This window comes from Elephas maximus, chromosome 7, assembly GCF_024166365.1.
Source record: "Elephas maximus indicus isolate mEleMax1 chromosome 7, mEleMax1 primary haplotype, whole genome shotgun sequence".
Classification (NCBI taxonomy): Eukaryota; Metazoa; Chordata; class Mammalia; order Proboscidea; family Elephantidae; genus Elephas; species Elephas maximus.
The window spans coordinates 88,229,460-88,254,523 of record NC_064825.1 but is presented as its reverse complement, the minus strand read 5'-3'; the positions used below and the strand labels follow the sequence as shown (position 1 = coordinate 88,254,523).

At 41.5% G+C, this 25,064-nt stretch overlaps 1 protein-coding gene across 5 annotated transcripts in view; it reads right to left on the bottom strand.

Annotated features, from left to right (window-relative positions):
* Positions 1–5,825: 5,825 nt before the first annotated feature.
* TCP11L1 (t-complex 11 like 1) overlaps positions 5,826–25,064 on the bottom strand; it is a 32,181-nt gene continuing 12,942 nt past the window's right edge. For all 5 annotated transcript variants that reach the window (XM_049890853.1, XM_049890850.1, XM_049890852.1 and 2 more), the window contains exons 4-10: positions 23,704–23,824; positions 22,717–22,937; positions 18,663–18,799; positions 16,355–16,551; positions 9,974–10,155; positions 7,480–7,652; positions 5,826–6,204 (exon numbers count right to left, since the gene is read on the bottom strand). In XM_049890853.1, coding sequence (XP_049746810.1) covers positions 6,002–6,204; positions 7,480–7,652; positions 9,974–10,155; positions 16,355–16,551; positions 18,663–18,799; positions 22,717–22,937; positions 23,704–23,824 — 1,234 coding nt within the window. In that variant the 3' untranslated portion in view covers positions 5,826–6,001. The remainder of the gene's footprint in view (positions 6,205–7,479; positions 7,653–9,973; positions 10,156–16,354; positions 16,552–18,662; positions 18,800–22,716; positions 22,938–23,703; positions 23,825–25,064) is intronic.

Here is a 25,064-nt window from a genome sequence, read left to right as displayed (position 1 = left end):
TTTGGACCCCTCCCAAACTCTGCCCTATGAGTTTCTTCTTCTTTTGCAGATTCTAATTTGTAATCCATCCTCCTTTCTCTGTAATGAAACTGTAATTTTAAGCATAGAGCTTTCCTGAGTTCTGTGAGTCATTCTAGCAAATTACCAAATGTGAGGGTGGTCTTGTGAACCCCTGTATTTGTAACCAACTGATGTGAAGTGAGGGTAGCCCTGGGGAGCCCACAACTTGCAGCTGGTATCTAAAGTAAGGGCAGTCTTATTCGAACTGTTCCCTCTGACTTTGCAGTTTGGTTAACTCATAGCATTTATCTTTTATTAAAAACTTCAGAAGTCTTGAAAGATAATTCATACCTCGTAACTAAATTTAAAGGACCCCTGGTGGTGCAGTGCTTAAGCACTTGGCTGCTAATCGAAAGGTTGGCAGTTCGAACCCACTAGCCACTCCATGAGAAAAAGATGTGGCAATCTGCTTTCTTAATGAGTACAGTCTTGGAAACCCTATGGGGCAGTTCTACTGTGCCCTATAGGGTTACTGTGAGTCAGAATTCACTCCACAGCAACGGGTTTGGGGTTTGGTTAACTAAACTTAGGTGCCATGTGGAAACCCTGGTGGCGTAGTGGTTAAGTGCTATGGCTGCTAACCAAAGGGTCGGCAGTTCGAATCTGCCAGGTGCTCCTTGGAAACTCTATGGGGCAGTTCTACTCTGTCCTATAGGGTCGCTATAAGTCAGAATCGACTCGATGGCACTGGGTTTAGTTTTGGAGGTGCCATGTTACTGATTTATCAACAGAAGTGCCAGCTTACCAAGTTTTAGGAATAAAAGTCAAGAAAAACAATTCAGCAGCTTACTGCATTTTCTTCTGTCAGCACTGGCCAAAGTACCTCTTTGAGCAAAAGGAAGACCCTGCTTTAAAAACCAGAGGCAATGTGAATGTGAGAAAAAGGAAACAAAAACGTTACTTCGATTTTAATGTTACCTTTAAGTCAGAATTTGCACTTTAAAAGTTCCCAATGTTTGATTCAGATAAAGGAAAACTTTAAAATGGTATGGCAAAAGGGATGTAAAATCTGACTATTGCTACTAACTCCAGACCCACCTGATTTCAAAACCAAATAAATGATAATCCATCAAACCAGGCTTAAAGATTAGTTCTCATTCTTAGGTTCAGAAGACAATACATTTAAGTCAGGTATGACAGAAACCCACATTAGAGGAATAAAATTCTGCCTGTTCAGGTTTCTAACACGTATCTTCTAGGACTCTGGCTATTTCTGAATGTATCAGTGGAAATGTTAGAGGTTGAGTTTATTGGGCTAAAAGGTCACCTCCCACCCATGAAGAAGTTCCCTTGAATACTGTGAAAAAAAAAAAAAAGTCATCCATTAAAATATTTATATAATACAAAATCTAACATAAATACACAATTGCAAATATCATTGTATTTATTTAGATCATGTTTTTAAATGAGATAGTGCCTTTAAATATGACTTTCATATCCCACCATCCACTACCATTCATTCATCCATTCATTTGTTCATTCAGACATACAGACATTCAAATAATATAGAGGTGGAGATGGGGGAAGGAATCACTCTTGTTCAGAAGGGACGAAGAAAGCAATTAACAGACTTGGGAAGAAAACCTCTACAAATCTGTAAAATGTGCTTGACTGAGGGAACTTGGGTGCCAACGGCTGAATCTATAAAAGACGTGCACCTACAGGCAGAGTGTTGTCGGCTCTCCTTTATTATTAATAAAGCAATTTATAGTCCTTTTCCAGGTACAAAGCATTTAATATCCATTATCATATTTAATCCTCACAGCCACAGTGTGAGTTAGCAGTGTTCCCATTTTACAAATGAAAATACTGAGGGATAATATCATACAACCAGTAAGAAGGCAACAGAGGCAAAACTCAAAACCCAGATCTTCCTCTAAATCAGGTGCTTTCTGCTCAATCCTATCACAGTCCAGTAAAGCCAGACTTACCACAGAATGTCAAAGCTGGAAGGGAACTTAGTGATCAAATCTAGTCCTCTCATAAATCGAACCAAAAAACCAAATCCATTGCCATCGAGTCAATTCCGACTCATAGTGGCCCTACAGGACAGAGTAGAACTGCCTCACAGGGTTTCCAAGGAGCACCTGGTGGATTCGACCTGGCTACCTTTTGGTTAGCAGCTGTAGCTCTTAACTACTACGCCACCAGGGTTTCCAATCCTCTCACAGGTGTTGGAAATGGGCCCTGATTTGCCCCAGCTAGTGTACAACAGACGTGGGATCACAGCCTTGGCTTACTGACAGCGCTCAGTCTTTCCACTGCATCACCGTGCCTCAAAATGAAAAGAAACTCTAATGTCATACATACAAAACAGCACTGGATTAAACAGCAGAACACTTATCCCTTTAAAATGATGGGAACCTACTGGCAGCAACACGTCCCTACTCCCAAGAATCTTATGGCTTTGGAGAAATGAAAATAGCCACCTCCACAAAAACAGGACCGCTAGAATAATCCATTCAGAATTGTTGGCCAATATATGCACTTCATATACCTATTATGGAAAATCTATTAATAATTTCTTCACAGGAAAAAAGTTCCTATACATCTGTCTATTGTATTTAATCAGACATTACTATGAGTGTGGTTCTTACCTGAAATATACTTACTATTGGCTTATATGGTTATATAAACAATCAGATTTAATCTAGCTAACCAACATTTGCTGAGAGCCAACAAAGTAGCAGGTACTGCTCTAGATTCATTCATTCATAAGACTAAAATAAATCTAAGAGGCTTAGTGATATTGGCATGAACAAGGCTCTCAGTTTTATCCACATGGAGTGAACTACTGCCAAAGAAACTTAGCAATTTCATGAAAGACACTTATCTCAACAAACCTGTCAGGCAGGAAGTCAAGTCACATCCAGCAAGTATGCAATATATAGAACCAATTCAATTCTGAGGAAGGATAACTTATGCTTCAAAGCCTGTTTTGATCGGGAGTGGGAGCTACGGGGAGGTGCCATGAGTAGATGCTTAATAAACATTTCCTGAGTGACTAAACGAACTTTCCTGGCCTTTAGTAATGACCCTGCGGGGTTCCAGGAAGAAAATTAGCTACTAATCTTCAAGGAGCAAATACAGAACAATTCAATATGAATATTGTAATTCCGAACTTTGCCACCTTCATCCCTGGCTTCTGCCACTTGCAGAATTCCACTGGCAGACACCAAAGTAGTGGGGAGCCAATAGAGTCCTGAAGTTCCCTGTTACATATGCATCAAGACTCCAAACTTAACTCTGTCAATCTAGGAACCCATGACGGAAAAAAACCTTTGAAGAGTTACAGAAAAGTTATTAAGATTTAGGAAAAATGACTGTTCAAAGTAGTGATCCACTCTGCATTCGGGGGTAAAGCATCCTTTAGCAGGAGAAAAAAAAACCCCAAACACTCTGAGCCTGAGGTGCTCAGAGCTTCTCAGGCCACGCACCGTGGAGCAACCTCTACCTCAAGGAACAATTCCAAAAGCGACCTTACCGAATCCACCATAAACGATGTGATTTTGTTCTTTTAAAAGTATTCGCACGTAAAGTGTGGCCGGACCACCAATTTACAGTGATCCCAGATTCTCCGGGGTTTTCTGCCAGAGAACAACACAGGACCTAAAGATATACCTGGTTCCTTTTTTTTTTTCCTTAAATTTACCATATCATAAGATTAGAACTAATTTAATAGCTGATCTGTTTACATATAATCCCTACCTGGGCTCCTACAGCCAGATCCAAGTCCTTTGTATAAACACTGGGAACATCAAAAGTCTTAAAAATTCCGAAACAGAACTTATTCTGATACTACTAGGTCTGACATCCTTCCCCTGGAGTAGCTGCTTTCCTCCCTCTGATCAGTCCTACTGCAGTACCTACCCTCTAAGGTACAACCAACATGGTTCTTCAAGTCTTCCTCCAAAAATCAGTATCACTCCGTTCCTTAAACCTTAGGACAGACAGCACAACTCCCTGCAGGGAAATGTGGCCTTCCCCTTCCTGCCCAGGGACAGCTGCTGGCCTTCCTGAGGACATTACGAAATGGCTTCCAAGTTTCTTTTAGCTTCTTGTCCAAAAACCTTTATGTGCTGGTCAATAAATGCAGCATACATTTCTGCTTACAAGTGCGCAATGCCATCAGAGCAGTTTGTAGCAGGTATTTAGAGAAAGCAAATTTCGCCCTAATAAAACCATTCGTGCCTGGTAGTGCTAGATGGTCTACAGAGTGAGTGTGCCCCACCTCACCCGTCACCTTTAGTGAAGGGTTTCCTTGCAGTGCTTTACTCCTCACTGTCCTAGGAATTGGAGATCACTCCAATAACTTCATGGCTGTTTCTAACATAATGCCCTGTCGAAAACACCCACCCCCTACACACACGCAATTTTATTGTTTTAACAGAACAGATCATCTGTGAGGCCCAAACTACTCTTTCACAGTCACAGGAGGTGCCAGAGATTCTGGTCCCTGAGGTTCCTCCAATAAATATTGCTCAAAACCCAGGATTTTTAATGACTTTCTTATCCAAAAGATTAATGAGTTTGGGCTATTTTGCCTAAAAACACTTAAATCTATGTTCCAGAAATATAATTCAATTAACACATCTGTGTATTGTATCAGCGTGAATTTTTCAATAAAAATCTCAGACACTTGTCTTTTTGTATATTTGCAACAGGCAAATCTGCTGCAGAAGACCGCTTTAAAGCATTAAAAAGCAAAGATGTCACCTTCAGAACTAAGGTGCACCTGACCCAAGCCATGTTGTTTTCAACTGCCTCATATGCATGTCAAAGCTGAACAATGAATGAGTAAGACCAAAGAAGAATCGATGCCTTTGAATTATGGTGCTGGTGAAGAATATTGAATATACCATGGACTGCCAGAAGAAGGAACAAATCTGTCTTGAAAGAAGTACAGCCAGAATGCTCTTTGGATGCAAGGCCAGTGAGTCGCACTTGCTTTGATATGTTATCAGGAGGCGACCAGTCCTTGGAGAAGGACATCATGCTTGGTAAAGTACAGGGTCCACGAAAAAGGGGAAGACCTTCAAAGAGATGCACGGACACAGTGGCTACAAGATAGACTCAAATGCAGCAATGACTGTGAGGATGGCGCAGGACCGGGCAGTGTTTTGTTCTGTTGTACACAGGGTCACTATGAGTTAGAATCGACTTGATGGTACCTAACAACGATAACAACATATATGTATATATATGTAAAAGTTTCCTCCTTAACTTTCAATGCTTAAAAGTCAAAGATTATTTCCTTTCTCTAGCTCTCCTAAGTCGTAACTGCTACCACCCAGGCCCGCGAGTCATTTTGTATAAAAGAATAAATTTTTTATAATCAAATAATTCTCCTCAAGGGCAAAAGAATCAGCACAAGCTCTAGGGTCCTGGCTAGGCCAGACACAGAGGAAGCACTAATAGAAAGGGAAAAAAAAAGAGCAGTTAGACTGGATAGCCCTTCAAACACAAAATATCTGGAAGGATGAGGAGTGGAGGGCTGTGTGAGAGAAGGGCAAAAAGTCATGGCTTGGTTTTATTCTTGGGTAGCTGTCAGTATAGGGTATCTGAAGGAACATCTATCCAGACTGCAGAAGAGAGACATTCCAGTATCCCTGGAGAGACACGGCTGCTACAACCATGGTAAGAGTAGGGAGTGAAGATACCTAGGTAGTCAACAGGTTGAAAGCTGAGTGTTACCTGTAAAACTCAAGATAACAAAAAGCTTCGTTGATTTGTAAACTTGCACTCATAAATACAACCCCACAAAACAGAATTCAGGGCATGTTTCAATATGTCTTTTCAACAGTAATACACACTATTCTTCCCTTTGGAATCAGTGCCATTAAATAGAAATGTACTAAATAGTCACTTTCCAAAGCAACACTATAGTTGGGAACAGGTATTCTGAGCCGAGTGAATAATACTGCTGTAAGGAGCACACAGGTTAGGATCTGACGAGGGTCTTACTGAGGATTGCATCGTAGTAGGGACTGAAGACCATCTTGTTATAGTTGACCAGGCGAACAAATTTAATAGCAACTTCCTCCAGCTCTTTCTGAACTGGACCCAATCCACCAGGTACTGTGGGAAATGGCTTCTGATGCCCTGAGGCAAGGTAGTTTTCTAAGAAGGTCAGGATTCGGGAATCTGTGATGGAAAAGAAACTTTGTGGTTGTTTCTCATTCAGGGTAAATTTACAAACTTCTGATTATGCTTCAGTTATTAGCTTAAATATCATCTCTTCAGGGAAGTCCTCCATGACCAGCCCCCTCACCAGGACCCCATAGCACCTGCACTTCTGAACATCTGTCCCACTTGTAATGCTTTGTCTACCCCTCTAGATGGTTAGTTTCGAGAGGGTGGGAACCTTGCCCATCTTGTTCATCATGCTCTCCCCTGCACCCAGCATGGCGCCTAGCAAGAGGCCTGGCCATTGCTGAAGACCACGTAAGAAAAGAGGGGGAAAAAATAAAGCAGGCATTATGAATTCAAAAAACAAAAGAGGTTAAAGAAGATTCCAGCACTGTTGGTTTGCATCTACCTTTTTCAGCTAAGCCCACATGAAAGAAACATGAGCTTTCCTCTTTAATGCTTATAATGGAAGACCACGGAAGTCGTGAGCATTCGTGAACTCGTCCAACTCTGAGGAATAATTTAGGTTGACCCTTTCTTTGGCCCATTCTCCTTTACAGTATTGCTCTCTCCTGTGTATCTCCTTTAGCCAAAATAGATTTAATCGAGCCATTACTTCTTGCAGATTTTACTATAAAAACAACTGTTGCTAGTTGCTGTGGAACAGATTCAGGCTCATGGTGACCCCATGTATGTAGAACTGCTCCATAAGGTTTTCAAGGCGTGACCTTTGGGAAGCACATCACCAGGCCTGTCTTCTGAGGCACCTATGGCTGAGTTTGAACCACCAACCTTTCAGCTAGTAGTCAAGCACTTAACCATTTGTGTCACCCAGGGACTCACAAAAACAATCAAAAAAAAAAATCCATTGCCGTTGGGCCAGTTCTAACTCACAGTGACCCTACAGGACAGAGTAGAACTGTCCCACAGGTTTTCCAAGGAGTGGCTGGTGGATATGAACTGCCAACCATTTGATTAGCAGAAGAGCTCTTAGCCACTGGGCCACCAGGGCTCCGCAAACACAATAGGTACATTTATACTGAACAGGCTTTTTTAAACTACATGTGCCCTGCCCTCTGCCCCTGCAGGGATTCTAATGCATGCCTGGTGAGTGGAGAATCTTTTCAGGTGTAAAGGACTTAATCATACTGTAGTGGTGAATCACATTCTCTCCTCACTCATCAGCACTGGTAATCCCATCAAAAGACCTCCTAGGTTCCTTTGGAAGCGCCTGTCTTCCAGAACACTTGAGGGCACACCCCTGCTGCCTGCCTCCCCCAGGAAACATACCCATGATCCTGCGAATGGGGTCTTCCGGATTGGCCACGGCCTGGATCTGACCCTTGAGCGCGGTCTCCTGGTCTGTGGTGAAAGGGGTGAACCCACACAGGGAAAGGCAGCTGCTCACCTCCACGCAGACCTTCTCCCCGATGGTAGTCAGGGCATCCTTCAAATGGAAGGAGCTTGAGCAGAGAGGGGAAGAAGCCGGGGAAAAAACGGCTTATGAAAAAACCGCACGAACAGCCAGCTCAAATATCCCATGCCGTGACAAGAGTCACAACACCTCGTCAATGGAGTTATGCACTCAAGGGAGAATCTGTTACTCTTTCCTGCACCCAAATCTCCCAGGCTACGCACACACCTGACCTTTTACCCCCTCTGCAAGAAAGGACAGTGGGAAAGAGAGGGCTCAGGTTATACCAGGACAAGGACCAAAAGCATTACTTATTCTCAGGGATCAAAACAGAGGGTCCCAGACAGAGCTAGAGAAAAATGTAGAACAAAATTCTAATTCACAAAAAAAGATCAGACTTACTGGTCTGACAGACTGGAGAAACCCGAGAGAGTATGACCCCTGGATACCCCCTTTTAACTCCTAAAGTCACACTTCAGCCAAAGATTAGACAGGCCCATAAAATGAGACTAAACGCACACACCAGCCCACAGGCAAGGATGAGAAGGCAGGAGGGGACAGGAAAGGTTGCAAGGGGATTGTTGATATGTCAGGGGGTTAGCAACCAATGTCAAAACACAGTATATGTATTAATTGTTTAATGAGAAGCTAATTTGCTCTGTAAACCTTCACCTAAAGCACAATAAAAAACAAAAAAATAAAGCATGATATTCTCCACACCTCTGTGTAGTGAAATGGGCCTGGATTTGACTTAAAAACATCTTCAAATACCTCTGCAGTATGATTGACAAGCAATGCACATGAAACCGGAAACTGGGTGACTATGGGACAGAAGTGGGAGAAAGAATTTCCACTGGATACTCCTTTGTACCTTTTGATTTTTGAAATATGTGTGTATTGACTATTTTAAATAAAACTGAAATGTGAAAGTTAAAAGGACTAGCACCTCAATTCCCTGGGCCCTGGGCTTTCCTGAGCACCTGTGGGGAACCCAGATGCTTCACAGCGCTGGGGCTGCGTTTCCCAGCACGCTCCTGCTTGCGGGTACTCTGAGAAGGTAATTACGTTTGTTCGATGCCTAGATCCTTTGGACAGTATAATTAGTTGGGAGTGAGCAAGCCCTGGGACTCACTTCCAGCACCAACTCTGGGCCAGCCCTTGGTGGATTTGCGAGGGTAGACGGGGCTCGGGGGGAAGCATATGTACTGGGCCCTCTTCATCGTTAACTTTGCCAGAGCAGCTCTACTAGGAGGGGACCTAGATGATAGCCTAGGGGTGCAAGTGCCTCAGGGGAGGCCTCAGCTCAGCAAACACCCTCCCGGCCTACGTCAAGACTGCTGCCCCCCTATTCAGTGCACTGTACACATGTGTGCTTTGTGCAAAGTCAGCAATAAAATCCCTCCATTTTCTAAGAATGTGAATGTTTGGGGGCATTTTCCTTGAAGACTCCTCTCAATTGGAACTTACCAGATACAATGTTTACTTAGAATCATTCAAAGATATTCAATAAATCAAATCAATCACCTGACATGATTTGCCCACAGAAGCAGTTGCCACAGCCTACATTTGTGAAACGTGTTAGTGCTGATTAATAAACCCTGGTGGTGCAGTGGTTAAGCGCTACAGCTGCTAACCAAAACGCTGACAGTTCGAATCCACCAGGTGCTCCTTGGAAACTCTATGGGGCAGTTCTACTCTGTCCTATAGGATCACTACGAGTAGGAATCAACTTGACAGCCACGGGTTTTTTTTGTTTGTTTTTGATTAATAAAATAGTATGTTTATACCCAGCACAAATTATCTCTGAGAAATGTGCAGAGGGCAGAAGACTTCAATCACATACATGCGATTCTGGAAGAACATAGCTTGCTTCATTTTTTTTCAATTGTTCCCTAAGGCCGTGTTTTTCAAACTGTGAGATGGTTGTGAAATCAATTCAGTGGGTAGCAACCAGTATTTTTTCAATGGATTAGAAAAAATCAGGATGCACTAAGCACAGTCAGAGTTAAGTTTCATTTTGTGAGGTTCTTTATTTCAGTTATTTACGTGTATAAAGTGTGTACTAGCTCACAGTGAAAAGGGTATTTCTTATTGTGGGTCCTGACTACAAACATTTGAAAGTCAAAAGACTAGAAGAACCTTGCTAACCCTAGTGTTGGTTCAAACTTTGATCCTCTGCTGAATAAACTGTGCTGGGGTCCTCACCAAGTGAGCAAAAAAGTTAGGAGAGGAAGGTTTCCTTTGGTTCCTAGGGAGTGGCCCCCTAGTCCCACCTTACAATGGGAGACTTCCATTCCAGTCTGCTCTCGGGCACCCGCTGCCTCCCAGCCATCCATTTATAAGTCCACTCCGAAGCTCTCAGCCACTTACGGCAGATGCATATCTGTCAGCAGAATCTTGACAATCATCTTGAGTTTCTCAGTAAACTCAGCGTGGCTGGAAATTCCTGGAGATGCCATGTTGAATGTGACCAGCAACACAGCCCCCAGGATGGTAAGCTGCTCCAGCTGGAGCTGGAGCTCTTGGAAGCGAGACTGGTCCATCAAAACTGTCTGTAATGAATATGAGAGAAGTCATCACTGAGCTGGAGAGTCAAGCTGGCCAGCAGAGGGCAGTGGGCCACAGCGCCAGAACATGTCTCCACGGTTTCCTTCAAGATTTTCTAGAGTCATTTCAGAGCAGAGCAGTAAGAGAGTCATGTGTGAATTATTCTTTCATCTCAGAGTCCCTTCTTCCTTAGAAAGAAGGCGGGACAGCACACTGGTGAAGAGCAAGAGACTGGCCTGAGGGAAATCTGGGCTCCATCATTGAATAGCAGCATGACTCCATGCAAGCTTCAACTCTGAACCCTACATAAAACAAGGATTCCTACTTCAAATGGCTGCTTTAAAGCTGAAAAAAGATCATGTATATAAAGTAGCTGGCAGAGCCAACACTCAATAAATAAGAGTTATATCATTGGAAGGAGTCCCTGGGTGGCACAGTTAAGCACTCAACTATTGGCCCAAAGCTTGGCAGTTTGAATCTACCCAGAGGCGCCTTGGAAGACAGGCCTGGTGATCGGCTTCCGAAAGGCCACAGTCTTGAAAACCCTATGCATCACAGTTTTACTCTGACACATATCGGGTCACACTATGTGTGAGAATCGAATCAACTGCAACTAACAACATAAACATATCATTAGAAAGTAAAAAGCAATGAGATACAGAGATATGGTCACCTACTCATCCCACTTTGTCTGGTACTGCCCCAGATTTCAAATTTGAGTCTTGAGTCTGGGAACTCCCTCATTCCCAGGCAAACCAACAGCTGGTCACCCTATACAGAACATTTGAGGGAAGGAGGGAGAAAATTTCTTCTCAGCACCAGGCACAAAGGAGGCTCTCGAGAATCAGCAAATGAATAAAGAGCAAAAGAAATAGTAAGTACAAAGAGTAAAAAACCTCAACAAAAAGACAAACAACCAATTAAAAAATGGGCAAAGGATATGAGCAGAAACTTCATCAAAGAAGACATTCAGGTGGCTAACAGACACATGAGGAAATGCTCACGATCACTAGCCATTAAACCCATTAGAGAAATGCAAATCAAAACTACATTTATGCACTGCTGGTGGGAATGCAAAATGGTACAACCACTTTGGAAAATGATTCGGCGGTTCCTTAAAAAGCTAGAATTAGAAGTACCATATGATCCAGAAATTTCACTCTTAGGAATATATCCTAGACATATAAGGGCCGTCACATGAATAAACACATGCACACCCATGTTCATTGCAGCACTGTTCACAATAGCAAAAAGATGGAAACAATCTACGTGCCCATCAACAGACGAATGGATAAACAAACTATGGTACATACACACAATGGAACACTACGCAACAATAAAGAACAATGATAAATCTGCGAAACATCTCATAACATGGATGAATCTGAAGGGCATTATGCTGAGTAAATTAGTCAGTCACAAAAGGACAAATATTCTATGAGACCACTATTATAAGAACTCGAGAAAAGGTTTAAACACAGAAGAAAACACTCTTTGTTGGTCACGAGGGTGGGGAAGGTGATGGAGGGGAATTCACTAATTAGATAGTAGACAAGAATCATCTTCAGTGAAGGGAAGGACAACACACAACACAGGGGAAGACAGCACAACTAGACCAAAGCAAAAGCTAAGAAGTTTCCTGAACACATCCAAACACTCCGAGGGGCACAGTACCTGGGGCTGGGGCCTGAGGGCACAGTTTCAGGGTACATCTAGGTCAACTGGCATAACAAAGTTTATTAAGAAAATGTTCTCCATTCCACTTTGATGAGTGGTATCTGGGGTCTTAAAAGCTTGCAAGCAGCCATCTGTTGTTGTTGTTAGGTGCCATCAAGTCAATTTCAACTCATAGTAACCCTATGCACAACAGAATGAAACACTGCCCAGTCCCTCACAATTGTTGCTATCCTTGAGCCCAGTGTTGTAGCTACTGTGTCAACCCATTTCGCTGAGGGTCTTCCTCTTTTTCACTGACCCTCTACTTTAGCAAGCAGCCATCTAAGATGCATCAATTGGTTCCAACCCACTTGGAGCAAAGGAGAATGAAGAACTTCAAAAATACAAGGAAAATATTAGCCCAAAAGACTAAAGGTCCACATAAACCAGAGACTCCAGCAGTCTGAGACCAGAAGAACTGGATGGTGCCTGGCTACCACCAATGACCACCCGACAGGGAACACAATATAGAGTCCTGGACAGAGTGGGAAAAAAAATTGTGGAGCAGAACTCAAATTCACGTAAAAAGACCAGACTTAATGGTCTGACAGAGACTGGAGGAACCCCTGAAACTGTGGTCCCTGGATGCTCCGTTAACCCAGAATTAAAACAATTCCTGAAGCCCACTCTTCAGACAAAGATCAGACGGGACAATAAAAAGCACAAAAAGGAAAAACCGTTTTTCAGCATATAAAATATACATGGACTGCCAGAAGAACAAACAAACCTTTCTTGAAGGAAGTACAGCCAGAATGCTCATTAGAAGCAAGGATGGCAAGACTTCGTCTCACATACTTTGGACATGTTATCAGGAGAGACCAGTCCCTGGAGATGGATACCATGCTCGGTAAAGTAGGGTCAGCAAAAAACAAGAAGACCCGCAACAAGATGGATTGACACAGTGGCTGCAACAATGGGCTCAAGCATAACAATGATTGTGAGGATTGCGCAGGACTGGGTGGTGTTTCATCCTGTTATATATAGAGTTGCTAGGAGTCGGAGCCAACTTGACCGAACCTAACAACATGGCTCAGCATGGAAGGGAGAGCAGTTTCTCCAGATAAAACTGGAAAAGTAGCATGGCTGCTGTAGCTGTGATTTTAATTAGATGAGTAAAACAGGATAAAAGTTCACCAACAAAAAGTAGGACTCTCACACATGTCTGGTAGGACTGTAGAAGCCATTCTGGGAAATATTTTGCCAGTTCTTCAAAATGTTAAACATAGGGTCACCACATGACCCAGTGTCATGGATTGAACTGTGTCCCCCCCACATTTTATCTGTCAATTTGGCTAGGTCATGACTCCCAGTATTGTATGATTGTCTACCATTTTGTCATCTGATGTGCTTTCCCTATGTGTTGTAAATCCTATCACTATGATGTAATGAGATGGATTAGTGGCAGTTATATTGATGAGATCCACAAGATTAGATAGTGTTTTCAGCCATCTCTTTACTAGATGACTAAGACACCCAGGAATTCCACTCCTAGTTATAAATTCAGGAGAACCGAAAACACTGTCACGTAAAAAACTTCTACATGAATGTTCATAGCAGTATTATTTATGCAGTTGTTGCTGTTGTTAGGTGCCATCGAGTCACTTCTAATTTATAGTGACCCTATGTACAACAAAACACTGCCCCGTCCTGCACCATCCTCACAATTGTTATGCTTGACCCCACTGTTGCAACCACTGTGTCAATCCGTCTCCTTGAGGGTCTTCCTCTATTTTGCTGACCCTCTACTTCATCAAGCATGCTACCCTTCTCCAGGTCCCTCGTGATAACATGTGCAAAGTATATGAGATGAAGTCTTGCCATCCTTGCTTCTAAGGAACATTCTGGCTATAGTTCACCCAAGATAGGCTTGTTCCTTCTTCTGGCAGTCCAGAGTATATTCAATATTCTTCGCCAATGCAATAATTCAAAGGCATCAATTCTTCTTTGGTCTTCTTTATTCATTGCTCAGCTTTCACATGCATATGAGGTGATCGAAAATACCATGGCTTGGATCAGGTGCACCTTAGTCCTTAAAGTAACACATCTTTGCTTTTTAACACTTTAAAGAGTTAAATCTTTCATAGCAGATTTGCCTAATGCAATGCATTCTGTGATTTCTTGACTGCTGCTTCCATGGGCATTGATTGTGGATCCAAGCAAAATGAAATCTTTGACAACTTCAATCTTCCTTTATCATGATGTTGCTTATTGTTCCAGTTGTGAGGATTTTTGTTTTCTTTACGTTGAGATGTAATCCAAACTGAAGGCTGTAGTGTGATCCTCATCAGTAAGTACTTCAAGTCCTCTTCACTTTCAGCAAGCAAGGTTTTATCATCTGCATAACACAGGTTGTTAATGACTCTTCCTCCAATCCTGATGCCACATTCTTCTTCATACAGTCCAGTTTGTTGGATTATCTGCTCAGCATACAGAATAAGTAACTATGGTGAAAGGATACAATCCTCATGCACACCTTTCCTGACTTTAAACCATGCAGTATCCCCTTGTCCTGTTCGAATGACTGCCTCTTGGTCTACGTACAAATTCTCCATAAGCACAATTAAGTGTTCTGGAATTTCCATTCTTCGCAACGTTATCCATAATTTGTTATAATCCACACAGTTGAATGCCTCTGCATAGTCAATAAAACACAGGTAAACATCTTTCTGGTATTCTCTGATTTCAGCCAAGGTTCATCTGACATCAGCAATGATATCCTTTGTTCCACATCCTCTTCTGAATCCTGCTTGAATTTCTGGCAGTTCTCTGTTGATGTACTGCTGCAACTGCTTGTGAATGATCTTCGGCAAAATTTTACTTATGTGTGACATTAATGATATTGTTCATTAATTTCTGCATTCTGTTGGATTACCTTTCTTTGGCATGGGAACAAATATGGATGGCTTCCAGTTGGTTGGCCTGGCAGCTGTCTTCCAAATTTCTTGGCCTAGGCAAGTAAGCACCTCCAGTGCTGCATCTGTTTGTTGAAACACCTCAATTGGTATCCTGTCAACTCCCGGAGCCTTGTTTTCACCAATGCCTTCAGCGCAGCTTGGACCTCTTCCTTCAGTATCATCAGTTCTTGATCATGTGCTACCTCTTGAAATGGATGAACATTGATCAATTCTTTTTGGTACAGTGACTCTGCTCCTTCTCTCTTCTTTTGATGCTTTCTGCATCATTCAACATTTTCCCTGCAGGACCCTTCCATATATCAACTCGAAGGTTGAATTTTTTTCTTCAGTTCTTTCAGCATGAGAAATGCTGAGGGCGTTCTTCCCTTTTGGTTTTCTATCTCCAGGGATTTGCACATTTCATTATAATACTTAACTTTGTCTTCTCAAGCCGCCCTTTGAAAGCTTCTTTTACTTCATCGTTTCTTCCTTTCGCTTTAGCTAATCTATGTTCAAGAGCAACTTTCAGAGTCTCTTCTGATATCCATTTTGGTCTTTTCTTTCTTTCCTATCTCTTTAATGACCTCATGCTTTCTTCATGTATAATGTCCTTGATGTCATCCCACAACTCATCTGGTCTTCAGTCATTATTTGTCACTGCATCAAATCTATTCTTTAGATGATCTCTAAATTCAGGTGGCATATACTCAAGGTCGTATTTTGGCTCTCATGGACTAATTTTGTTCAACTTCAGCTTGAACTTCCCATGAGCAATTGATGGTCTGTGCTACACTTGGCTCTGGGCCTTGTTTTGACTGATATTGAACTTTTCCAATATCTCTTTCCACAGATGTAGTCTATTTGATTCCTGTGTATTCCATCTGGCGAGGTCCATGTGTATAGTCACCATTTATGTTGCTGGAAAAACGTATTCGCAACGAAGAAGTCATTGGTCTAGCAAAATTCTATCATGCAATCTCTGGTGTCATTCTATCACCAAGGCCACATTTTCTAACTACTGATCCTTCTTTGTTTCCAAACAAAGAGGCCTGGTTGGCAGTGCTTAAGTGCTCAGCTGCCAGCTGAAAGGTTGGCAGTTCGAACCCACCAGCCACCCCATGGAAGAAAGATGCAGCAGTCTGCCTCTGTAAAGATTACAGCCTTGGAAACCCTATGGGGCAGTTCTACTCTGTCTTAGAGGGTAACTATGAGTTGGAATCAGCTTGATGGCAATGGACTTTTATAATGCTATAACATGGATGATCCTTGAAAACACAGTATGTGAAAGAAACCAAACACAAAAGGTCACATATTATGTAATTCCATTTATATGAAATGTCCAGAATAGGGAAATTCATAGAGACAGAAAGGATGTTAGTGGTTGCCAGGGGCTGGAGAAGGGGGGTGGGGAGTGACTGCTAATATGTATGTGGTTTCTTTTTGGGGTGATGGAAATGTTCTGGAATTAATAGTGGTGATGGTTGCACAACTTTGCAAATATACTAAAAACAACTGAACTGTACACCTTAAACAGCAAATTTTGATATGCGAATTATATATTAATAAAGCTGTTACAATACTCAGGAGTACTTACTTCAGGGAAAGGTCTGTGGAGGTGGTCCCATTTTAGAAGCTTCAGGTAGGCATAATTCTGGACAGCAACAGGACTCGGCATGGTAGCATCCCCAGAGCCAGCAGCTCCTTCCCCGGCTGGCAGGGAATTTTTATACTTCTGATTCATAAGGTCATCTGAGGCTTCTTCTAACCACTGGGTGACAAAGTCCAAGGAATCTGTGAAAAATACAACTGCAAACATTACTATGAACCTTAGGAGGTAGTTTCCTCAGAACTACTTTAAGGAAGATCATCCTGGCACTGTGGTAAAGTATAAAAGTGTAAACTTTGGAATGAAAGAGAACTAGCTGAGTGATCTTAGCCAGTCATAATCCCTCTGAATATCAGATTCCTAATATAAAGAAATTTACAAACACAACACCCACCTCATAAGCTGCTGCAAGGACTAAATAAGAGAGTGAATATAAAGCACCTACCCAGGGCCTACCACATACCAGATGGTCAGCAAACACTGTTTCTCTTCTTGTCCGTCCTGACCACTGCACGAGAGCCTGTGAGATGGCAAAAAGTCTTGCCCAGGGACAGATGGGGTGAGTCTCCCTGGGTAAAGTAACCACTGTACCGAAGCTGAGGGTTTTTCCTTTCTAGTTTGAATCTGGTTTACCACCTTCTGCCTTACAGGAAGTAAGCACTGTCACATGTTTGATATATATTTGTTACACAGCATTTGGAGCACTGACCCAGTGAAACAATGAGGTGGCTTTAATCCACCATCATGCTCCCTAAACTTTTCTAGGCTGAGAAATGCACTGGGGACTCTGAGGGATGCAAGAGAAAGAATATGAGACTCTTTCCCCGTTATCTGAGCAAAAATACCTGTAGTCCTGGGAAGGGTTGCAGCTCTGCCAGCAGAGGCCTCCACAAAGCCGAGTAGGCGCCAGGGTCATGGCTATAGTCTACTCTTTCACTGACGCAAGAGGAGGCCCCTTCCGGCTGTCAGCACAGTGACCACACTGATCTCTCAGCTCTGAGTCCCGGGCCTTTTAGCTCCAGTCTCCCTCTAGCCTTCTGCAGACCAGCATTCTCTGTAGCCCACCAGTTCTGGGAAACCTTGGCTTTTATTCTGTAAATAAGTACTAGACTCTGATACTTTCATTCCGGCACCCCGGATTCTGACACCTGGCTCTCATACTAAGATTCTTCAGCTTACAAAACTTTCCCATCTCCCAAAAAACAGTACAGTGTAATGGGTGAGACTGTGAGCTATCCAGTCCATCAATTCTGGCCAAAATTTCTCAAAACCTGTTTCCACATGGGGAAAATGGGGTTTAAAAGTAGTGCCTCCCTCATAGGCTTACTGTGTGTGGATTATCATAATCCTTAAGACTCTGGAGACTAAAACCCCTTGTTGTCAAGTTGTTTCCGACTCATAGCGACCCTATAGGACAGAGGAGAACTGCCCATAGAGCTTCCAAAGAGCACCTGGTAGATTCAAACTGCCAAGCTTTTCGTTAGCAACCATAGCTCTTAACCACTACGCCACCAGGGTTTCCTTCTCGGACCGTATTTACAAATACTAGCCATTCTTCTTTCCTACTACTCCTACTCTGCTCTTTCAGGCCTCCTCCTGGCCCCCAGCATCTCCTCAGCCTTCTGTGTCTGGGGCTCGATGAACCAACTGCTCAGACTGCCATTTTCATCTTAGGACGAGGAACGTTAGAGGCTTTAAAGGAACTCTGTTCTTTAAAGCCTCTAAAGTCTTCTATCTGAAGACTGCAGTTTTCCCAGAACATCAGTTGCTAATGTACAGACCAAAGGGAACCCTAGAAATCCAACTAGGACTGTTTTCTTGCAGTCATTTGAGAGGTTCATAAAAATGAGACTTTTTCCTGGATGTGAAATCACAGGATTTATGCACATAGAACAGAAGCAAAGTGAAATATCCTGCTGAGCCTCACAGAGAAAAGAAAAGTGATTTGAACTATTCACGAGAAGTTTGTTCAGTTTTTAAAATCAAGACCAAGAATGCAATTCACCTCAAACTGTGTTTTCATTAAAAACCCATATCGTTTAGTACTTCTTTGTTCTTTTTAATTTCTATTCTGACATCCTACTCATATTTCTCTTGTATGTCAATTAAGTTTTCTTTCCAAGGCTTAGCAACTCTAGAGGTATTCCTCAAGTTTTAGGCTTTAACTTCTTGAAATTAGACTATTCTCATACTAAAATTTCATTTTTGTTTTTAAAACAATACTCATTATGCACTAAGCTACAGTAACTAAAATGAAAAAACACAATGAAAGAATACCACAAAACATTAAACATACTTGGTTGCTTCTCCAAAATTTCCTGAAATTTCTTCCTTTCATATTCAACTGACTGCTGCATGAGATGTGGCCTAATGCTACTGACAGCAAAGTTCGCCATGTCCACTTTCATTAGGTCTAACACAGAAAAAATTGCCCTGCAAGAAAAGAGATGAACGGATTTAGAACTGGGCACTTGTAAAATAAGCATCATTTTAAAAAGAAAGAAGTAAGTTGATTTGAGGTGAGTCTTTTCATCTCAGAAAGTGTACCAAGAAAAGCTAGAAAAGTCATGAGACAAGTATTAAGAAAAATAAATTTATAATACATAAAAATTTAAATAATTTAAATGTATCCTTTAAAGCCTCTGAAGTCTTCTATCTGAAGACCACGGTTTTCCCAGAACATCAGTTGCTAATGCAGAGACCAAAGGGAACCCTAGAAATCCAACTAGGACTAAATTTTTAGTCTAAATTTTTAAGCCCCCTTCTGTCCCTCCACCTACCACCTCCAAGCAAACATAGGTCCCCCCACTGCCTTTCTGGCCCAGAACTCATTCCTTGGCTCTGAATGAGCCCTCCGGGCAGCCACAGAGGGAGAAAAGAGCCTAAGACCCAAGGTGAGGGGTACAGAGCTTATCACTTCGGGTCTCCACATTCAAATCGGTGAACTCACCTAAGAAAAAAAGAAAATTAACTTTCTCCTTTCTCCTCTCCTCTTACCCAGTATCTTTTAGTTTTAAGGTATGTTTTATGCTCTGGTTCTGAACACATAATTGCTAGTTCAGACTCTCAATGTGCCCAGTGATTCCCTCAATGCTGCCTATCATATACTATACCTACTCCTGCCAGACATCAAGAGCTGCTGGTGGCCTACTTGCAGGAGGTAGTTAAGAACCCAAGGCGAAGGTTTATGTGTGACCTACCTCAAAGTAGGAAGAGGATCAAATGTCCTCTGAAGTCCCCTGAAGCCGTCTGGAACTGGCTGTGCAGTAAGTGACAGAATAAACTCACCTACACACAGTGTTGTTATGTGTGGGAAATGATACACTGTCTGAGGAATAATTAAATCCTTCTCCGAATTCCGAGCCCTCCTCCTGACATTCTGTCCATCTCCCAAACACATAGGGCAGTTGACTTCTCTTGGAGGGCATTCTGCCTTTCCTTAGAGGGTATTAGAAACTGCCTACTGGTGGCCCACTGCCTGGAAGTAACCCTCAAACATGTTTTGTGCTCACACAGTGTTTTTAAAAACCTGGATTTCCAGTTTCTCTTGAAAAATCAAAAGACGATCTAGATTTGCAATTTCTCTTGAAAAACCAAACCATGGCCAACATTTCACATGGTCACAATCAGCTGGAACTAAGTGGCCACTGCTGCCTCCTTTCTACAGGGCATGTACCCCCAAGTTTGCCACAATTCCCTGAGTCCCCTTCACACTTTACAACAGGAATTTGAGTTTGTTACAAGATATTTTCCCAGAAGACCCTCTTCCAAGCAATTCCTCATCTAACTGAGTATAGATTTTAAGTTTTTATCTACTATTTTATTTCTAATGTCCAGCACCATGCCTGGCACATAAGACGTGCTCAATAAAAGACATGGCATGAATGGACCAATTAAGGACTGTCCTTAGTGGGTCTTTTTTAACCTTACAACACCAGGCATTTTTGAACGTACTAAAGAAATGAGAGAGAATATGCCATCGGCTCTCTTTCATAATGGACATCAAGAAAGCTGAAAATGAACTTTTTTTGCCTACAAAACATTTCAAAACAACTTAGTAACATGCAATGAGGGTCTTAAAACTGGTTATACTCTCTGATGCAGTAATGCCATTTTTAAGAACCTATCTTAAGGAAATAACCTAAAGTACAGAAAAAGTTTTGTGTACAAAAATGTTCATTGTCCAGTTCAATAGTAAATAATTATAAATAATCTAATTGTCCATCTTAAAGGGAAACAGTTATGTAAATTTATGCAAATAAATACTATACAGCCATCAAAAATGTTTATGGGGTGTTTCAAAGAATAACGTAACTTGTTTACAAAAGGGCAGTGTGAGAGAGCCTGTGGTGTTGGAACTGTTCAGTACCCTGTTGAGGTGGATACATGAACCTACACAGGTAATAAAATTATGTAAAACTTAATACACACATACGCAAAGGAGCACAAATGAAACATGAAATCTAAAGTAAATCGTCGATTATACAACATCACTGAATTATACATGTAGAAATTCTTGAGATGCCATGTTTTGTTATATGCATTTTCATCACCCATACCCGTTGCCGTCGAGTCAATTCTGACTGACAGCGACCCTAGAAGACAGAGCAGAACTGCCCCATAGGGTTTCCAAGGCTGCAATCTTTATGGAAACAGACTGCCACATCTTTCTCCCACAGAGCCGCTTGTGGGTTCAAGCCGCTGACCTTTCAGTTAGCAGCAGAGTGCTTAACCACTGCCCCACCAGGGCTCCTTATATTTTCATCACAATAAAATAAAATAAATCAGTGGATTGTATCAATGTCAACATCCAGGTTGTGACATTACATTATAATTCTGTAAAATGTTACCATTGGGGGAAACTGGGCAAAGTATACAGGGATCTCTGTTTATTATATTTTACAACTGCATATGAATTTATAATTATCTCAATTAAATTTTAAACTAAAATATAATACAAGTGACATGCTTATCATTAGCAATGATAATGCTACCAGGAAAAATCAGGCCTGCAATGCTCACCAGGGGGGTCTCAGGTTTGACTAAACATTCATACTCACAAGACCACCCTAGGCCACATTTCACATCACCTACTCCGAGGACAAAGAACAGGATCACTGCTTGTCAACAGGACAGCACTAGACATTCCTTTTCTACAGGACTGACATTCACAGCCACGCAGCAGACAGCTAGATGCAAGTAGAGCCACATTAGGAGGGTCCAAGAGGCACTTGGCTTAGAGCCTTATGTCCCACAGGAGCCAATATTTCTTTTTTTGTCAAGTCCATTGCATGGCTTCCAGGGTCCCCAAGAGGGACAGATCCAATTATAAAAGTTACCCTACTTAGGGAAGTCCAAAGTATGGTATCCCCATCAGGTACTTACAGCTCACTGCCGTTTATTTCAGTCCAGATGCAATTTACTAACCAGGGGTCATTTTCCCCATAAGCAATGTTGCCTAATGCAGCCCTGGCGACACAGTGTTAAGCGCTAACTGGCCTTATTTCCAAAAAGTTCACATTCACAGGTACCAGAGGTTAGAAGTTCAAGATATCTTTTTGGGGATACAATGTAATCCATAAAACACATGCACACATACTTAAATATATGTAAAAAGAAAAAGCAAGTATGATAAAATGTTAAAAACTGGTCAATCTAAGTGAAGGATATATGTATGATTGTACTATTCTGAAGCTTTTCTGAAGGTTTGGAGTTTTTTTAAATAAAAAGTTGGGAGAAAAGAAAAAAATGAAACATACAGACCAAAAATTGTAATAGCGATTGTCTTTTGGTGTTAAAATTATGAATTTTTTTTCTTCTTTCTACTTTTCTACATTTTAAAAAATGTCTGGTTTTTCTAATTTATTTTTTTGAACATATATGAACATATATTTTTTTGAACATACATAAAAATCCAAAACAAATCCATTGCCGCTGAGTTGATCCTGACTCATAGCAACTCTACAGGACAGAGTAGAATTGCCCTGCCCCATAGAGTTTCCAAGGAGTACCTGATGAATTTGAACTTCTAACCTTTTGGTTAGCAGCCATAGCTCTTAACCACTACACCATCACCATTCTAATTTAAAAACAGGCTCTGCATTTCAGGTGTGCTGGGTGTGATTAAAGGAGGCTTGGTGGCACAGTGCTTAGGCACTTGGCTGCTAACCAAGAGGTTGGAGATTCAAACCCACCAGCCACCCTGCCAGAGAAAGATGTGGCAAGTCTGTTTCCGTAAAGACTACAGCCTTGGAAACCCTATGGGGCAGTTCTACTCTGTCCTATAGGGTCGCAGTGAGTCGGAATCAACTGGACAGCAATGGGTAGGTGTGATTAACACAATTCCATACCTGAAAAGAGGCACTATTTCCTTAATGTCCTTCAGTTTCTTTACTTCCTCATCTCGAGCAGGTGCACACAGTGTCCCCATAATGTCAATAATGAATTCTGCCAGCTTGGAAATGTCTAGGGCCCCATTCTCTGCTTCCTGCTTGATCAATTCCAGGTCCAAGACTTCCGTGATCTGGTTTCTCAGTCTACTGTGACCAGGCAGCAAGAAAGATAAGAGTGTCTACAAGAGAGCATAACTAAATTTAATCAGTTTCTTAGTCAGGCATCATTTTTCATTATATATAAAGGACTTTACAACTACCCAAACGAGGGCGTAACAATTGCTACTGCAGTATTGCACACATTTTAATTTCATGTTCCATAGGTCTATAGAAAAACTGATGTTTACAAATCATTTAGAATAGCTATTTAAGCTACCTTCTATCTAAGCTCTAGGCAGCAATCAACTGGATACAAAGTGAATAAATTGTTAAAGGTGAGAAATGCAAAACAAATTTATGAAATGTGAGCCTGTGAGCCAACCACAGATGCCATTTCCATGGAGACATTTCTTCTTTGAAAGCTACTGCTAAACCACTGCAGGAAGTCCATCCTTCGAACAAATGTTTCGTTTATCTCTCAGACTAAACAACTGTATAGCATTATAAACTGAATGTGTCCACACCTGTTACATGCTATAACTCATACATCACCTAGACTTTGTAAAATAACTTTTATTTAAATAATTTTTTTTTCATTGGCAAGGACAATGCCTTCCGGTTATCATGGTTTGCATAAAATAAAGAAGGGGGAAAAAAAAGGCAAGGTGCAAAAGGCATTAAACCAAAAATACTCTTAAATTCACATTTTCAAATAATTTAAGTTTTTGATTCTTCAATTTCCTTAAAGTCCGCTGGCACAGTAACACAGACAGGTTGAGTAAATACTCTTATCACATCAGAAAAGCACCATTACTTGCTCTGATAAAGAATGGCTCTCCGCCTCACCTGTCTGATCTCTCCTACCAGTTTGATGGCATGGTCATATGTTGGGGGGTCTTCACTTAGCTGGGCACTCAAACAATCCCAAAAAGCTTTATGTACAATATCCTTTACTCTCTTCTCCAAGCTGCAGGCACGTGAGACAAAAAAAAAAAGGCAACAGACAAAATATTTGAACCTCAAATCACTTTCAAAAGCACAAACTTCATGGGTTTAAGGGTGAGAAGGAAACCCTGGTGGCATAGTGTTTAAGTGCTACAGCTGCTATCCAAAAGATCGGCAGTTCGAATCCACTAGGCACTCCTTGGAAACTCCTATGGGGCAGTTCTACTCTGTCCTACAGGGTCGCTACAAGCTGGAACCGACTCGACGGCAATGGGTTTGATTTCCTTTTTTTTTTTTTTAAGGGTGAGAAATTTTTTAAATAATTTGAGTCAAGAGAAGACTTCTCATACATACTTAAATCAATGATACACTTATTTTTAGTTAGTGGGGTTTTTTTTCCAATAATTACCTCATTGAAAAGAATAACTTTCAACGAATTTGAAGGCAGCTGTTAGTCTCATCAGCAGTATTTAACTGTGTCACGATAAAAACAACATTGGAAAATTCAGGATTTTTTTCAGTCCCCTGATACCAGCATGTTTCCTAAGATGTTTATGATTAAGTATTTTATGATAACAATTCAGTATGAATACAGGTTAAAGGACTTTATTACCTAAAAATATCTTATACATATATATTTGGGATGATGGCTAAATCAGGTAGCAAACTATAGCGAGTTACATATAACATCTTATTAAAACCAATCTTTCTATAATGACAGCAATACAAATAATTCATTGTTAATGTGAATAAGCAAGTACCATGTTTACAGACATATATGACATGTCTATAAAGTCATATTAATAAGATTCCTCAGAGAGGTACTATAGCTTACCAACCCAGAAACCATTCTTCCTTTTTCTTTGCTAACAGAACCTTAATGTTTTTCAGGGTAGCAAAATGCCCTGCTTCTGAGAATACCAACCCAACCCAACCCATTACCATCAAGTCAATTCCGACTCATAGCAAGCCTACAGGACAAAGGAGAACTGCCCCATAGGGTTTCCAAGGAGCGGTCGGTGGATGTGAACTACCAACCTTTGGTTAGCTGTTGAGCTCTTAACCACTGCACCACCAGGACTCTGCTTCTGAGAATATACCAGGATTAATCTGAGCCCATCACGGCAGTTTTGTGCCCTTGTGCCAGATTCAAGCTTTCCCAGGCTTGAATCTTATAGCTGGGGTAGCATGTGGCCAAATTCTAACTAAAAAGACATTAGGAGAAGTCTGCTGGGTAACTTCTGGGAAAGATGTTCCTCCCT